General features: G+C 49.0%; 1 protein-coding gene across 1 annotated transcript in view; it reads right to left on the reverse strand.

The window, feature by feature from the left end:
* The window catches only part of EFCAB3 (EF-hand calcium binding domain 3), a 64,362-nt gene that overhangs the window by 36,207 nt on the left and 9,643 nt on the right, over positions 1–18,512 (reverse strand). Inside the window, exons 6-14 of the mRNA XM_030541340.1 lie at positions 17,607–17,678; positions 16,187–16,330; positions 15,333–15,404; positions 12,136–12,240; positions 10,335–10,406; positions 5,279–5,383; positions 4,743–4,814; positions 2,994–3,098; positions 1,221–1,283 (exon numbers count right to left, since the gene is read on the reverse strand). Coding sequence (XP_030397200.1) covers positions 1,221–1,283; positions 2,994–3,098; positions 4,743–4,814; positions 5,279–5,383; positions 10,335–10,406; positions 12,136–12,240; positions 15,333–15,404; positions 16,187–16,330; positions 17,607–17,678 — 810 coding nt within the window. The remainder of the gene's footprint in view (positions 1–1,220; positions 1,284–2,993; positions 3,099–4,742; positions 4,815–5,278; positions 5,384–10,334; positions 10,407–12,135; positions 12,241–15,332; positions 15,405–16,186; positions 16,331–17,606; positions 17,679–18,512) is intronic.

The raw sequence follows: 18,512 nt of genomic DNA on the forward strand, positions 1-18,512 counted from the left end.
CCGCTTTCCACCTTGCTGGTGTTGCAAAAGGACATCCAGGTGGGTGTTCATTTCATTTACACTCATTTCAAGGCCCCTCTGCCCTACTAGAGTGGTGTAAAACCACCTCAGTGTAAACAGGAAACAAGCCCAAAGGGTCCCACCAATGATGCCAACGGGAGTGGCAGGCGCTCAGCATTCCTGACGCGGACTGCTCTGGTCCTCGTCCAGCTGAGGCCTCGTCCTGTCCCTTGCCCATAGAGGCGATGGCTGAGGTTTTCAGTCCTGCCATGCACTGCAATAGGAGCTGGGCGTCTAAATCCCTTAGGCTGCTTTGAAAATCTCAGCTGATGATCCTGTGAAGCTTCCCTGGACCAGAGCTCCCTGCTCCGTGGTTAGTGACTGTACATCTGGCCCTGACACGCCCAGAGCTCACAGACTGAAATAATCGGGGCAGAGGGACTGCACAGCTCTGGCAGGACCTCGATTTTAGTTCCAGTCAGAAAATCAGCATCTCCAGCAACCCTTTAACACCACTGCAGTGAAGCAGCTACCATGGTGACGCGTGCAGTACAAAAGCCGAGATCCACGGGAGAATGACACCGTGGCTGGGATGATTTAGTTGGGGATTGGTCCTGCTTTGAGCAGGGGGTTGGACTAGATGACCTCCTGAGGTCTCTTCCAACTCTGATAGTCTATGATTCCCTGGCATCTCTTCCTAACCCTATGCTCAGACATGAGGACAGGCCTGTCTTTGGGTGTATCTACACTGCAATTACGGGGGTGATCGTGGCGTAGGCAGACATACCAGCGCTAGCTTTACCTGCGTTCATTGCTAAAAACAGCAGCGTAGATACAACAGCAAGGACTTCAGCACCCTGGATGGGCTTGTAGACCCTGGCTGAAGCCTAGACTGCTGCCTCTACAGTGCTATTTTTAAGCCATGCTAGTTTGGATGTGTTTACCGGAGCGGCAACCATCCTTTGGACTGCAGTGTAGACATATCCTTAAGAGTGCAGCCCAGTCAATCTTTGCACCATCAATCAGTCCACTGACTCAAAACTCTTCAGCAAATGGAATTATACCACAGTCTCCAGCCATGTACAGAGAAAAGACACAGGAGACTGCATGCTGTGTAATTGTCTTACACACACCCAGAGAAAGGCAACGAAAACTGAACAACATGTGACACCTTCTGGTCATCATCCGCCATCCATCTTCGTTAGACAGTCGTCACTCACCTTCGGCTTCGGACAATCGCTGGACACTCTTCAGGAATTCACTCAAATTCACCTTCCCCTCCGCTGCAGGGGAGAAGAGGCAGAACAGGAATGCTGGTTGGTACATTCGCAAGGAAGATTTTTCCCAGCGGAAAAGGCACTTTGGTCAAAATCAAAACAGTCCACAGGAACATGTCAATTTCAAGGACATTTTCCACTGGAAACGGTCCAAGTGAATAATTCTGACTCTCTCATTTTGTTTCAATAACGTCAAAACATTTCATAGCGAGGGCCGCCAAGAGGATTCAGGGGGTCTGGGGTCTTCGGTGGCGGGGGGGCCTCCGCTTTGGCGGTAATTCAGCGGCAGGGGGTCCTTCCGCTCCGGGATCCGGTGCCGAAGTGCCCCGAAGACCCGCGGCGGCTCCCCCCCACCGAATTACCGCCGAAGACCCTGCACTTCAGCGGTGGGTCCCACTTTGGTGGTAATTCGGCGGCGGGAGGTCCTTCTGCCCTGAGGCGGAAGGACCCCCTGCTGCCCAAGTCCCGGAGTGGAATAAGCTTCGGGGGCCCAGGCCCCGCGAGAGTTTTCTGGGGCCCCCAGAGTGAGTGAAGGACCCTGCTCCAGGGGCCCCGAAAAACTCTCGAGGGGGCCCCTGCGGAGTCCGGGGCAAATTGCCCCACTTGCCCCCCCGGGAGGCCCTGTTCATAGCAATACGGTAAAGCCATTTGCTTCGACTTTATCATTTCAATTCATTTTGTTTAGACTTTTTATTATAGTAAATATTCATTTAATTGCATATATAATATTAAATATAATAAAATACAGCATATATATGTTTTGACATTAGCAAAATGGATATTTTTACCATATCAAAACCAAAACATTTTCACATTGTCAAAATCAAGTGATTTGTCATTAGAGAAACAAAATCTTCTGATGTTTCTGAATAGAATTCATTCGGATTTTCAGTTCTGCAACAAATTTCAATTTTTCATTCCAGTTTGGAACAAACTCATGTTTTTGAAATGCTGGAATTTCCTGCTGAATGGAAAATTCGGAAAATTTTTGGCCTAAATTTGTGCAAACAATGAACGCGACTGAACCCAATTCTCCTTTGCAAAGTGGTTTGCACTGGTGTGAATGGCTACACATTGTGAAATGCAAGGGATGGTTGGGCCCAGTGAAATTACCATTAGATATTTGAACTTCATGTGGTACAGAATTTTCTCCTCTCTTTCCCCTCCATCCCGGGGCTGAGCAGGAGGGAAAAGGAAACGAGAGGCGGGGTGGGGGGAAGGCTCCTCTGAGCCCTACAAGTGGCTGTAATGGATTGATCTGCATTTCCAGAAGACATCCTGGAAGATGGGCATTCTGGGCTGGACTGGCACAGAGTCTTGCGAGTTAAACACGCCAAGGACAAATCTTGCTATGCAGCCGCCCTATTTACAGCAGCATTGTAGGTGGCGAGAAGCCGGATGGGGAACATCTTGCTAAGTGATGAGGATCATGCATCAGCCTGCGTGTTCTCAGACACGCCCACTCCTGCCCTCCACCCATTCACGCTGTGCCCTTGTGAGAGGAGCACGCAGGAGGCTTGAGAACCACTCAAGTGCAGAGGATACAAGTGCCTAGCACGGGTAAAGGGAAATCTGGCTGACGGTGCCACAGGAATGGGGTGAGAGTGCACTTGGTCTGCGCTAGCAAGGGGAAGTAGATCCCTTTATACGGATGTACCCAACTCCCTCTCTTGGGACGAGCATCGGGGTGTCTCCAGCGAGATCTGTAATGCTCACCGTCTATTTCTGTGTGCTTCAGCGCCTCCTGGAGCTCCTCTTCAGTTAAAAAGATCCCAATGTTGCCCAGAATGGAGTCCAGGTGACTCGTAGCAACCCTGTCCCCTTGGACGGAGAGAGACAACGAATTAAACGCCAAAATCCTAGCGAGGTTTCACAGGGCTGGAGAACATTGACCTGACACTGGACAGAAGGGTATATCCGCTCTGCAAGCAGCACATGTAGGCAGACCCACGCTAGCTCTGATCTAGCTAGCGCGAATAACAATAACCGCAAAGCTGCAGCCACATGGGCTGTCCGAGCCAAGCCAGGATGCTGGGTATGTACTCGAGTGACTAGCCCGTACTGCCGCGGCTTCACTGCTATTGTTACTGGGGTGAGAAAGATCAGTGCTATCCTTGGGTAGGTCTGCACGTGCTGCAGTCACACCTCTGATTTCAGTGTAGCCAGACAGCAATTGGATCTGCTTGTTGTGTTGCTCAGTAAATGTATTAGCAAAGGGCCTAATAAATAAAGTCTCTTGGCCAGTTTTGTCCCTGGGCTTCCCCTCAGAGCAGCTGAGAATTTGTGTGAAATCCTTCCAGGTGCAGAGGGCCTGGACACTACTCACTACTACGTGTTGCTCAGACCTTGTGCTGGGCACCGGGATAGGTTTCACATCTGGGGCACCCAGGAAATGAAAAAACCCTCCTTTCTTGATGGTTAGATCGTCACTAGTGACCACTGAAATGTTCAATTTAAAAGCATAACTTCTCCACTACTTGAGCTAAAGGACCAGATGATTTTGTGGGGAGGGATAGCTCAGTGGTTTTCACATTGGCCTGCTACTGCAGGGTTTGTGGGCTCAATCCTTGAGGGGCTGTTTGGGGACTTGGGGCAAAAAAAAAATAGTTGAGGATTGGTCCTTGTAACCGGGCATCACTCACTCCCACAGCACCTCCTGCTGGTCACTTTAGGAATTAGCTCAGGTTCCAGTGGAGCACCCTCTGCAGGCTGGTGATCCACCTTGTTTCCTGCTATGGGCCTCGTGTCCCTCCCTGGACCCTGGTGCCCCTTTTACATGGGGTTCTGCCCCCTGGCAGCAACCCCTTTTCCTTAGGGATTTCCCCTCCCTGGGAACCCCTCACCCTCTATCCCCACTTTGCCTCAGTGTAGGCTGCTGCCAGTCATTGTCTAGCCCCACGCCCTGGGGCAGACTGCAGTATCAGCCACTCATCATCAGCAAAGGAGTTTGGACCTGCTGCCTTGGCCTACCCCTGGGTTGCACCCTAGGACCCCAGTACCTCCTGGCCTAATTCTAGGCCACAGCCTGGGGCTTTCCAGGCAGGAGTTCCTCAGCTCCACTGCCTTTCCCCAGCCCTGCTTTACTCTAGGTACCTTGTCAGTTCTATACAGCCAGGCCCTTCTCCCTCTACAGGCAGAGCAAGACTGTCTGCCCTTGGCTTCCCTGGCCTTCTTATTAGGCCCTGTCGCTCAGTTTGGGGCATGGCCCCCAGCTGCAGCCACTTCCCCAATCAGCCCAGCCTAAAAGGCTGCTTTCTCCAGCCCCAGCCCTTATCCAGGGCTGTTTTAACCCCTTCCGGGCCGGAGCAGAGACCCACTCTGCTACAGTCCTGCTCTGAGCAGGGGGTTGGACTAGATGACCTCCTGAGGTCCCTTCCATAGGCAGGGCCCCTGCTACTACAGAAATGAGAGGCAGGCAGAGGTCTACCACATTTCATCCAACTTTATCACTAGGCCTTGACTTACTCTCAGCTTTGGAAGCCCTCCGTGTGCTGATCACATTCTTCGTAAAGTCACTGACATTTACCTTCCCATCTCCTGCAAAGAGAAAGTGCCAGCAAGGCAGAAAGAGATAGTGGTCTTAGTTTTCCATTGAAAAATGTCATTCTGTCAAAATCAAAACATTTCGTGGAAACAGGTCAATTTCAACAGAAGCTTTGTCGGGAAAAAGTTGTTGTGTTTCGTTTGGACAACGCTGAAACATTTCATTTGACTTCTAGGATAATAAAGTATGATTTTAAATATTTTCACAGTTTTCTATGTTAGAGCTATGATATTAATCTCATACAGCAGTAAAAATGAAATGACCCAAAACGAGAATGTTGAGACGAAATGTTTCAATGGGCCCCATTTTTTCTTAATTTTCATTTTGTGGGAAACTTTAAAATTTCAGCTTCTTGGCCTGACTTTGAACACATCCCCCGCCCCCCCCAAATCTTTGATTGTTTAGTCTACGGTTGTTTAGATCTACAGAGAACACAGCGCTGTGGCAAGCTGCTCACCATCCACAATGATGTGCTTCAGCACTTCTTGGAGTTCTTCTAGTGCTAAGTGCATCCCCATTTCGGTCAGAAAAGAGTCCAGGTCTCTGATATCAACCTTTTTCCCTGGGAGAGATGGTGAGAAATATATCAAACAACAGCAAAATGCCTGACTTTTCATAGCACATTGGCTGGAAATTCACCGGTTACTGCTCTGGCTTGTACTGCTCTGGGAAGGGGTTTGCTTGACGTCAGCTTTAATCACTAAGAGTTTAGAAAGAACATCACCCTGCATCCTTGCAAATGTGGAGCTAAATCCTGCAGCCTTTCTCCAAAAAACATCTCCAATTGCCTGCAGGTACATTGGCAGATTTTGACTTTGCAATCATAACAGAAGGCACAAAACTATATGAAGGCAGCAATCAGGCCACGCAGTTAAAGGGACAAATGGAGTCACAGGGCCTGATTTTCATATACACTAGGGCTCCTTTACATTTGTGTCTGGTTCCCCACTGCCCTGCATCTTGTGCTGTCATCTACATCCGTGCAAAGGTGGGGAAATGCTACCACATCAGCCTGGTAGCCATTTCCTTCCACTCTGCACGGGTGTCCATGACTGTGTAAGGTGCAGGGCAGTACAGAACCAAGCCCTGTAACTTTAAGATCCCTTTATGCTGCCAAAACTGCATATTCCCAATGGTATGGGCAGGGCTGGCTCCAGGGTTTTTGCCGCCCCAAATGGTGGAAAAGAAAAAAAAAGCCGCGATTGGTGCAATTCGGCTGTAGCTCCACTGCGCCGCTTTCTTCTTCGGTGGCAGGTCCTTCCCTCCGAGAGGGACCGAGGGACCCGCCGCTGAAGAGCCTGACGTGCCGCCTCTTCCCCTTGGCCGCCCCAAGCACCTGCTTGCTGAGCTGGTGCCTGGAGCCAGCCCTGGTTATGGGGCATGTTTAGTGTAGGCAAAACTCAGGCCTAAAAACTTTATTCATTTTAAAGGGGAAGCTCTACTTGCATTTTGCAGTCAGTCACTTTGCACTGGAATTACTTTCCACGTTTAAACATGGCTGAAAGGAGTTTGCTCAAACTTTCCAAAATATTCTCCCTGGGGGCTGAAAGTTTGAGAAAGCTACGACCAGGTGCAAACATGGGGCAAGAACAGAAAGTCTTTTGCAGCTGTAGCAATTGTGCGCAACAGTTGGACAGCCCAGTTCTGCTTTCATTTATAGCATACAAGTCTACTGCAGCCAGGGAAGTTGCAAGGTCTAACGAAAGCCGAATTCTGCTCATGGAATGAGGAACACTATATTCAGATGCAACCAGAAGGGAATTGTAGACTGTTAGAATGTAATTTAGCCACAGCATTTGGGTAATACTTCCATAAAGTGCCATTTTTTAAAATGTTGTAAATCATCAGTGTTACAAGAGCTGTCTATAGAAAACGGTATCTTTATATAGAATCAGAGGACTGGAAGGGACCTCGGGAGGTCATCTAGTCCAGTCCCCTGCACTCATGGCAGGACTAAGTATTATCTAGAGCATCCGTGACAGGTGTTTGTCTAACCTGCTCTTGAAAGTCTCCAATGATGGAGATTCCACAACCTCCCTAGGCAATTTATTCCAGTGCTTAACCACCCTGACAGTTAGGAAATTTTTTCTAATGTCCAACCTAAACCTCCCTTGTTGCAATTTAAGCCCATTGCTTCTTGTTCTATCATTAGAGGTTAACAAGCACAATTTTTCTTCCTCCTCCTTGTAACAACCCTTTTCATACTTGAAAACTGTTATCATGTCCCCTCTCAGTCTTCCCTTTTCCAGACTAAACAAACCAATTTTTTTCAATCTTCCCTCGTAGGTCATGTTTTCTAGACCTATAATCATTTTTGTTGCTCTTCTCTGGACTCTCTCCAATTTGTCCACATCTTTCATGTAATGTGGTGCCCTGAACTGGACACGATACTCCAGTTGAGGCCTAATCAGCGTGGAGGAGAGCACAAGAATTACTTCCTGTGTCTTGCTTACAAAACTCCTGTTAATACATCCCAGAATAATTTTCGATTTTTTTGCAACAGCGTTACACTGTTGACTCATATTTCGCTTGTGATCCAGTATGACCCCCAGATCCCTTTCCGCAGTACTCCTTCCTAGGCAGTCATTGCCCATTTTGTATGTGTGCAACTGACTGTTCCTTCCTAAATGGAGTACTTTGCATTTGTCCTGATTGAATTCCATCCTATTTACTTCAGACTATTTCTCCAGTTTATCCAGATCATTTTGAATTGGTTAAGCCAGGGTGGTCTCTTGCCTAACTTCCTCTCTTTCTTACGCATGGGATAGTTTGCTCTTGTGCCCTTAATGTCTCTTTGAAAAACTGCCAATTATCTTCAATTGTTTTTCACCTTAGACTTGTTTCCCATGGGATCTTACCTACCAACTCCCTGAGTTTGCTAAAGTCTGCCTTGAAATCCATTGTCTTTATTTTGCTGTTCTCCCTCCTGCCATTCTTTAAACTTATGAACTCGATCATTTCATGATCATTTTCACCCGAGCCGCCTTCCACTTTCAAAATCTGAGCCAGTTCCTCTCTATTTGTCAAAATCAAATCTAGAATCCATAACAGGATGCACACAATTTGTATATATAAAGATCACCATCCAGTGGCACGTACGAAAAATAGAACCTGTTAAGTTGACAGGTTCAATAGAATTGTTAGTATGCACATCAAACAGCTGCCAGCATGGAGTTCTAACCAATCAGGACCTTGGATTTGATTTTGACAAATAGCGAGGAACTGGCTCAGATTTTGAAAGTGGAAGGCAGCTTGGGTGGAAATGATCAATTCCACGACCTCCCTAGGACATGAATTAGCAAGGATATGACGTTTCGCTAGGTAGATGTTACTGAAACGTGGTGAGGTTGAAATCACCCACAAGTGTGTCATTTGGCAAGGCCTGATTGTGACACGCTGGCACCTCGTTATTCACCACTGTCATGTAATGAGGATATGTTTTGCACAAAGTATGTCTTGTGAGGTGTCACTCTAAAAGTCTTGATCTGCTAGATGTTAATATCTCGTTGGATTGTGTGTGCTGTCGTCGTGTGTGAAGTTATGAAGTTTGGCTAGGTAGGTGTAACTGAAACATGTCATGAGGTTGAAAACAAGCAGCCTTTCAGGTACAATAGTAAAAAGGCCAAACAATGTGAATGGCTTATTGAGGAAATGCACACGAGCACCAGGATTACCCCAGGAACTGTGTGCAGAGCACTGCACAGTGGGAACTGTCTGACCCAGGTCACAGCAAAAGAGCTTTCCAGCAAGTGGGAAGAAGAGATAAAAGGGAGAGAAATGACATCATGATGGTACCTCACTCTCCTTACAACAACAGACCTGCAAACACCTGAGGAACAAAGACTGAACTGGGGGAAGTGATGGTCCCAGGCTAAAGGGATTTTTAGCCGGTGTATGAAAACCCAGAAAACCCAAGCTGCAAAGCAAAGGCATCTTGTGCCTTAAAAATCTGCCAGCCTGTTTAGCACTTGCTAATTCATATCTTACCTAACTAGTGTGTAAAGCTCAGTTTGTGTTTTTTGTTTATTTGCTAGGTAATCTGCTTTGATCCCTTTGCTATCACTTTTTGGCTCAAGGACCATATCAGGGTTGTATGGAGGGCCAGGTAGGGAAGGCTATGCCTCCCCAAACAGCCTGCCCCCCCCATCTGCCCCCTCCCACTTCCTACTCCCTAACTGTCCCCTCAGAGAACCCATCCAACCCCTTCTGCTCCTTGTCCCCTGACTGCCCCTTCCTGGGACCCCCCACCCCTAACTTCCCCCTGGAACCCCACCGCCTATCCAACTCCCCCAGTCCGTGCCCCTGACTGTCCCAAGCCCTATCCACACCCCTGCCCCCTGACAGGCCTCCTGGGACTCCCATGCCTATCCAGCTGCTCCCCACTCTCCACCCCCTTACCATGCTGCTCAGAGCAGCAGGAGCTCCCAGCCCCACTGCCCGACCGGAGCCAGCCGTGCCACCGTGCTCCCTGGCATAAGCAGCGGGCCAGAGCGTGGGCAGCACAGCAAGCTGAGGCTGGCGGGGAGGGAGGACAGCATGAGAGGGGCTGGGGACTAGCCTCCCTGCCCGGGACCTCAAGGACCGGGCAGGACGGTCCCACAGGCTGAATGTGGCCTGTGGGCCATAGTTTGCTCACCTCTGACTTACAGTCACTGAAAATCGAACTTTTGTAGTTAATAAACTTATTTTCTGTTTTAATCCAAACCAGTGAGTGCTGGAGTGCTTGACGAAAACCTAGCTTGACTGGAGTGCTGGGGGAAAACCTCTGCTTGGTTTCCACAAGTGTGCATTGTTCTCTTCGCACTGAGGGAGAGGCGGACTGGGTATTAAACCCATTTACTGGCCAGATTTGACCAGGGCAGGACGGTTCTGCTCTGGGGTCCTAGGCTGGGAAGCTGGTGGTTAGAAAGCCTGTGCGTAATTGCAGCTGGGCGGGTGGGTCCCTTCCTGTGTGAATGCTGGTGAAAGTGAAGGCTGGAGAGATTTACAGCTTTGTCACTGCAGTGTAGTGGGAGAGGGAGCCCAGGCTGGTGGGTCAGAGGGCTCAGTGGTTCCCCAGTTCCTGATGACACCCTGGGGAGAACCCGTCACACTCATGTCTGAGTTTTTTGATCTGTGGAAAAGGTGGCAACCATAAGTGGAAGGAAGGAGCCGCCGCTGCCTCTGGGGCCAGGCTGCTTGTGTGGTGGCATGTGGTGTACAGGATTGGGGCTTTGCAGGAAGAGGCGGGGCAGGGGCCTTTGGCGGCCAGTTACCAGCCATTAGAAAGGTGGCAAGCCTAGTGCCGCCTCTGCTGAATCTTTGTGCCATCATGCAAAATTGATCCTCAGTCCATGGGCCTGATCCTATGAGATGTTGAATGCCATCAGCTGCCAGTGAAGTCAAGTGAAGTTAACGGTGCCCGGCCCCTTGCAGGACTGGCCAGTGCAGTGAGACTGCACAATAAACACACCTGCAGCATGCTGTGTTTATCATGGCCCATCCCTCTCTGATAGGAACTCCTTACTTCTCACCTTCACTGTGGGAGAATCTCCGGAGGGCTCTCACGCCCTGCAGAAATTTGCTCAGATACACCTTCCCGTCCGCTGTGCAAGAAAGAGAGTTCAGGGTTAAAAGAGAGGAGATACAGGCCCTGTGGCTGGTATTTTTAAACAAGTGCTTGTAAACGGCACATGCAGAACCAATCAATTGTGCTTGCAAATAAGGCATTTGCACTGGCATTTTGCCCTTGTCGCCAACGAATGGTACTTAAGAGAGGCAGACCCATTGCATGTGCCAATCAGAACACAAAGGAGAAGTGGTCAGGGCTGGGGGTGGGCCCACTGACATAATGCCTCTCATTGCACTTTGAGTATAACTGGGAGTGGTTTCAGGAGGCGGATTACAGTGAAATACAACCCGCCCTCAACTAAATTTGAGCAGAGACAGATTATATCACTGACATTGTAGACCCATGTCTGCAGCCCCAGCTCCTGGAGTCACGTGTTTACATTAGATTCAGCTTCATTAAAAAAGTATGAAAGGTTAAGCAAAAAACCTCAAAAACGTGACCCAAGTGTAACCGATGCAGTGAAGTCTGCCTGAGTCTGCAGAGAGCCTGAAACAACATCTCAGAAAGGTTTGAACTGCCCTAGACATCTCTCTGGTGGGGCTGTGGGGTGCAGGCCTGTATCATGGTGTGCCCAGGGGCCCAGATGGCCCTAAACCGGCTCTAAACCCAAGTCCAAAGGCTGTGGGGGCTACACTCTTAACCCCAAGACTCAGCTTGTCAAGGAAAACGTTTATTCTGGGACTCCAAACGTTTTCTCGAGAAGCTTCTTGCAGGCTGAGAACTCCCCAGGGCACAGCTACGGGCCGGCAGCAGCCCCCGCCCCCCTGCACATTCTAGCCCTGCGGCAGACGCTCACTCCCAGTGTCCTCCCTGACTCTTAAAGGGGCAGCTCCCATTTCTCTCACATCACTTTGTGTATTGACCAAAACAGCAAATACAACAGATATTTAAAGTTATTACTAACTATAAACAGGGTGGCCCTATTTCTCAACCCCCCATTCCTGTTCCAAACAGGTGGAATTCCCTGGCCTGTTGAGCTGCAGACTAGAACGGCCCATGAGCGCTTATCCCATGGCGCCAATTGACTTACCTAAATTTCCAAGGGTCGGGCACTGAGGACTGGAGAGGTGATTCCACCAGTTTACATTTTAGGGGGTTGTTTTAAATGGATCGCATATTTTCTCTCAACAATCTTGTGTGTACACACACACACACACACACACACACACACACACCCCTACAGGAGCCCACAATTTTTCACCCCAGTACATACCATCAATCCCCATGGAGCCATCCTCACTGCAGCTGCTGGCCTCACCTGCTGAGTCCACCCCACGCTCAGCCCCCACCTTCCAGCCTGGCCCACCCAGGTGCAGTCACTCCCCATTCCTGAGAGGGACCACAGGCTGCTGGAGGTCGGATGAGGCCAGGCAGGCCCCTGGTGGGAACCCTGGTGCAGGAGCTGGGCCCACGGCTGCAGTAAGGAGCGGCAATAGTGGGTGCCCCACAGACCACGCAGATTTGGCCCCACCACCCCTCCAAAACTGAGCGAGCGACATTGTGACATGGTGCACGGGGGCCACTGCGCCACTCAGCTTTGGCCTTCCAGCTCCTCCGTCATGATGGAGGGGCCCCGGGGAAGCCAGAACTGCTCTTCTTTACTGGCGCCAAAGGCATGCATGGGGCATAATGCACGTCCGGCTGCGGGCTCCCCGCAGAAGTCTGCATTGCACCAAAATACACAGAGTGTTTCCAATGCTCACCATCAACTGTAATGTGCCTCAGGGCTTCCTGCAGCTCCTCGTTCGTCAGGTAGATCCCCATGTTGTCCAGAATGGAGTCCAGGTTCCGGACATCAACCCTGTCCTCTTGAATAGGTGAAGGAAAGAAATAGCGTCTGTGAATATCACCACAGGTCAGAAGGGGCCACAAGGGTCATCTGCTCTAACTCCCTACCATGATGCAGGATTTGTCCTGAAACCTTGGCTAGAAAACAGAGTTCTTTCTTCTGAAATGCTGCCTCACACAGGCTGCCTGGGATGGGTCTGTCCTTTTCGGCATATTGGTCCATTTTGCACCGCCCTATGAAGATGCTGGATTTAATCCAAAGTGCCTGATTATGACCTCGAGTGCCTGGTGTAGACAGGAGTAATGCTACAGGTGTCTATGGAGTGACATCGGCATAAGCAAGGGGAGAATTGGGCCCAAAACGTCTCTCCAAATAAAATCGGTTGGATGGTGCTGCTGGCCCTGAAGCCATCTGACAGCCTGGCCATGTGCAGAGAAGTGGCTTTGTTTGTATAACAGGGCTGCCCCTTTAAGAGCAGGGTAGGCCGAGTAAACAGCAAGAGAATTGGCAGAGGTAAAGTAAAGCGGGATAGACTCTGCAGAAGGAAATGCCTGCAAGCCTGGCACTCAGGGAACTGGCAGGGAGAGATCGAGTGGGCCAGATTTTCTCTTCTGTCATGGCTAGTGAGATGGGATTTGGCCTGGGAGCCCTTGAGTCTGTACAATTTTTAACGCTCTGAGATCAGGGATCCAGACCAGCCTGCGTCACACCAGTGAAGTCAAAGCAGGAGGAGAGTCAGTATTATCCAGCAGTTGGACAGTGAACTGGGACTCGGGAGACCCAGGTTCTGTTCCATGCCCTCTCTGCACCTCTTGTTTCTCCTGCACCCTTTGTCTGTTCAGACACTTTGCTGGCAGAGACCATTTCTCATTGTGTCTAGATGGCCCTCGAACTCTAAGGCAGCCCTGATCATGACTGCAGCTTCCGGGTAACACAAATAAATACATAATCTTGAAGAAACACAGCTCCAATGCTAAGAGCACCACTTGAAATGCAGAGACGGGGCTCCATCTATCAGCTTCCACTCTCCAGTCCCACTGCTTGGAAAATGTCTGAACGTGTCAAAATATCAACAGACGGCCTAAAAAAATCCGACATCCTCCTTTTTTTGAACTTGTTCACCCTGTTTTTCAACCAGCTCTAGCAGCTGTTCCGAAAATGCCCAAACTTTGATGAAAAACAAAAGCAAACAAACCAACAAAAGCGGAGGAAGGGAATTTCCCCCTGAAATGTGGTTTTCCAGCAGCTCTGTTTGCAGTCAAGTTTCTGCTGAGTCTTTTGCTTTTTACACCACAACAGATGCATAGATTGGCCAGAAGGGAGTGGTGTGATGATGTAGTCTGCCCCCTGTAGAACACAGGCCAGAGAATAGCTCCTGGAGCTCCAATACCATGAAGAAACCACAAAAGCATTGTTGGGTCTTTAATAACTGTGTTTCCTAACTACACACAAACATACAAGGCTTAGCTACACACATCCTGCTGTCCTCGCAGCATCGCAGCACATGGGGAGCGACACTGGAGGGCTCCCCATCTATTTTTCCTTAGTCTTGTACACTAAACTAGAGCCCTGAGCTAGACTATTTTTTTAAATCCTGCCTCGCAATACCCACTCCCACCTGCTCCCACACTGTTTCTTGCATTTGTAACCCGCTCACACCTTAGATCCCGCAAATCCTGCATGAAAGACCGATTCTCCCCATGCTTATTAGAAAAAAAAAAGAAATATATATATGTGTATATATAAATAAATACGGAATTCAGACACAAAAAAGGAAAAGAAAGAAAATATATAAACAGAATTCAGACAATTTTTACCACTGAAAAAATAAAACAAATTTTGCTCAAACCATGTTAAAAAAATACTTTAACTCCTGTTAGAACAGACATCAAATTTCTTTCTATTCCTCACTTAAATTTAAGTATTAAAACCTTTATTTTAAAAAATGGGTCGGTCCTGGGGCTGGTTTTGTTCAATATCTTCATTAATGATCTGGAGGATGGCGTGGACTGCACCCTCAGCAAGTTTGCAGATGACACTGAACTGGGAGGAGTGGTAGACATGCTGGAGGGTAGGGATAGGATACAGAGGGACCTAGACAAATTAAAAGATTGGGCCAAAAGAAACTTGATGAGATTCAATAAGGACAAGTGCAGAGTCCTGCACTTAGGACAGAAGAATCCCATTCACTATTACAGACTAGGGACCGAGTGGCTAGGCAGCAGTTCTGCAGAAAAGGACCTAGGGGTTACAGTGGATGAGAAGCTGGATATGAGTCAACAGTGTGCCCTTGTTGCCAAGAAGGCTAACAGCATTTTGGGCTGTATAAGTAGGGGCATTGGCAGCAGATGGAGGGATGTGATTATTCCCCTCTATTCGACATTGGTTAGGCCTCATCTGGAGAACTGTGTCCAGTTTTGGGCCCCACACTACAAGGAGGATGTGGAAAAATTGGAAAGAGTCTAGCAGAGGGCAACAAAAATGATTAGGGGGCTGGAGCACATGACTTATGAGGAGAGGCTGAGGGAACTGGGACTGTTTAGTCTGCAGAAGAGAAGGATGAAGGAGGATTTGATAGCTGCTTTCAACTACCTGAAAGGGGGTTCCAAAGAGGATGGATCTAGACTGTTCTGAGCAGTAACAGATGACAGAACAAGAAGCAATGGTCTTAAGTTGCAGTGGGGGAAGTTTAGGTTCAATATTAGGAAAAACTATTTCACTAGGAGAGTGATGAAGCACTGGAATGGGTTACCTAGGGAAGTGGTGAAATCTCCTTCCTTAGAGGTTTTAAGGCCCGGCTTGACAAAGCCCTGGCTGGGATGGTTTAGTTGGTGTTGGTCCTGCTTTAAGCAGGGGGTTGGACTAGATGACTTCCTGAGGTTCTTTCCAACCCTGATATTCTATGAAAAGAAAAACTTGCTTTACGTTGGTGAAATTCTTTTTAAGTCAAACTGCCGAGAAATTTAGTGTTTTCCCACAAATTCCCACAGGCTGTTTTTTTTTGTCCACCCAACAAAGTATGTTTTACTTGCTCCTGCTATTATGGCAGCGGATCCTGTGGGATCCCAGTCCCATGGTAGGGCTCCACAGTACACTACAGTTTCCACTTACTTTCAGCTTGGGAAAATCGCTGGGTCTTGGTCAAACCGGTCATGAAATCTTTCAAATTCACCTTCCCATCTTCTGCAATGAGATGATCCGGGTCAGGGAGAAGGACAAAACGATGAACAGATACGAAGTCAAAAAGGAGGGCGGGGGAGGGTCCAAAGCTGCCAAAAGGGTTTTAGATGAAAAATTCTAGGCAAATTGTTGAAGGTCCTAAAACCGTTGGACCAAATTCATCCCTGTGGTATCTTCATTGACCTTCACAGCATTACACCAGGGACGAGTTTAGCCCCTGAACGCTAACAGAGAGACAGACATCGTGAATATTAAGGGCTGGATTCACCATTGCATTACGCTGGTTTTACACCAGGATAGGTCCGTTGTGATGAATGGAGTTGTTCCCACATCACCTTGGAGTAACGCAATGGTGGATCAGTTCTTTAGCATTCAAATGTTCTCTGGGTTCCCCCCAGCCTGTAGCTCAGAAGGGCTGAGATATGGGAGGGCCTTTCTCCACATCCAAAGCCCAGATTTGACCCTGAAGAAGACAAGTCCTCCCCCTGATGTGTCTGCACGTCTGTTAAAATCCTCAAGCCAGAGACATGACAACCGTGCCACATAGACTAATAATTGCAGACTTTATCTGACCACCAGAACGACTGGCATGAGGTCAAAGGTTGATGATCAGAGAAGGGATTTTGCTCACAATGGCACAGGAGTTGGTTTTAAATGGAATGAGTAGCTTCTACAAGCCCTAACCCTACTCCAGGTATTGTCACAAGTGCACAAACAGCACCTTCACCTCCCCGACAAAAAGTACAGGCCTCACCAAAGAACAGGAGGCTGTTTGAAACGCTCACCCTCACAGGTAACATGCTTCAGCACCTTCTGAATCTCCTCCGGGGTTAAATGAATCCCCATGTTGCGCATGATGGATTCCAGGTGATGAACGTCCACTGTGTCCTCTTTGATCACGCCAATGGCTTTCACAGCCCCTTCCATCTCTGCAAGCACGAACAGAAGGTGTTGTGAGGCCTCCCGTCGGCAGATTCAGCCAACTCTCGACAGGGGAAAGGAGGGGATTGGTCGGAAACGCTGCTTGGAGAAGAAGAAAATGTGACTCTAGTTCTTAGCTTCCAAAGAGAACTCAGTGGGAACTCTTAGCAGCACCGAAAGCTAGAGGTCTGATCCAAAGCCCATCCAAGGCAATGGAAATACTTCCAGATGGACATTAGTACAGGCCCTGGAAGCAGACCTGTCTACTTAAGTAACCGGAGTTCTGTCTCCATTAGAGATGTCCCTAATGGAGACAGCCATATCCTGCATGGAGTTTGTTTATGGCCCATTTTCAGCCCTTTGTTTCCTCTTTCTGTAACCCCTGTCTGCCCTCCCTGAAGGAGGAGTGGGGTGGTGAATAGATGGGTGAACTCTGGGATGTAGGAAAGCTCAGAGTAACTCAGCTCGATGGCAATATCCTGCTTTTCTCCTTCAGTAAATCTCTCTTCTCTGGGTCCCCTTTTCATGGAGAATGGGAAGAGGTGTCACAAGCAGAAATTAGTTAAGGCCACCCTGCCTAATCAGAACATCCTGCTAGGTTGCAGATCCGTCCTAGCTGGTAGGTCTGGGTAATAATCTTTGCACAAAAAGGAGCCCCATGGAACAGCTCTGCCATGGGCAGCTGGACAGAGAGTTAAGAAAGGCCCAGCACCAAGACCTTCCTGGCACTGATTGCTGTTACAATCTGCTGGTGGCAGTCAGGCACTGGGTCTCTGTCTACACTGGATGTTTGCAACGTGCTTCTGTGGGAGAGCGGAATTCACCACAGGGCCAAATGCAAGCTATGGGAGAAAAGAGCTAGACAAAACCAGGAATGAGACATGATGCTCTGTATTTTCCCTTCCTGGTGCTAAGCTCCCTTTGGAAGATCACAGTATCGACTGTTCTAAGAGCATGGAACTGTCAGACAAGGGATTCTTGTGTTTCATGTCCTAAGCACTTTGTCAGTCATGAAGCAAATACCATTTACCAGGAAGCTTCAGCTGTTTTGTGCCACCAACGGGCCATAAACCAGCTGCAGTGGCCACCTGAGGATCTACTGGGTACAGGAATCCTTGAATGGTCTCTCATCTGGCTCCAAATGCTACAGAAATGTTAGCTGAGCATGCCAAACAGATGCCTAAAATGCCATAGAGAACTGTGGTACCCTTGCAAACACAGCTGGAATTCCAGGATGCAAAGCATCTTCCATCCATCTCTGCATGGCCTCAGCTCCTCACTCACCTAGGGTTCTGGAGAAACGTTTGGTGCTGGTCAAACCCTCCAGAAATTCTTTAAAATTCACCTTCCCGTCTCCTGCAAGATAACGTGGAGGTCAGATGTAGAGAGGAAGCAGAACGGCAGAGTGCCCAGCTGTGCCATCGGTTACAGGGGTGGGAAAACAGAGGCAAAGGGAAGAGAAGGTCATTCTCTGAAGCACTGACTGACTTTGTGGGATTGCCGCCATCTGAGCCAAAACACCTGGGATTGAACCAGCCCAGATACCTCCAGAGTGAAGTCTCAGCTATTACAACTTGAGCTAGAGAGCCATAAAGCCCTAGCTGGGGCTGTAACAGACTCAGATCCTCTGTGGATCGGCAACGGAGAAGATCCTGTGAGACATGCTCACCAGTGGGTTACACTCAGAGGGACTCAGTTCTTAGTGCCCCCCCCTCCAAAGTGCAGAGCTGGTAGGAGCCCTGGGCATTTAGCACCTCTGAAGCACAGGCCCAAACTGTCTCAAGTCAAGTGCCTGCAGCCCAAAATCACTGGCCGCCTTTGAAAGCATGGGCAAGTCACATGCAGCCAAGGTCCCATGCTTTGGCAAGGTCAGAACAGGCTGGAGCGCCGTAGATTTCAGTGGGAGTTGCACGCACATTCATCGCAGCAGCACTGGACCCTAGGAACCAGGGCTCAATTCTCCATGGAGTCTGGGCACAGCGCGGGCACAGAGGGGCAGGCGATAGGTCAAGTGGGGCTCCCTGGTTCTCAGCCATCCACTGCTCCCTTTGATCCCTGGACACGCCTCTCCCAGGCCACATATATTGCTGGAGTGAAGGAGAGTCTGGGGCAGGAAGCAGTGATGGAGCATGTGCAGGAGGGGGCTATGCCAGCCAATGGGAACTGGTGGGGGCAGTGCTTGTGCACTTC

This window comes from Gopherus evgoodei, chromosome 23 (assembly GCF_007399415.2).
Source record: "Gopherus evgoodei ecotype Sinaloan lineage chromosome 23, rGopEvg1_v1.p, whole genome shotgun sequence".
NCBI lineage: Eukaryota > Metazoa > Chordata > Testudines > Testudinidae > Gopherus > Gopherus evgoodei.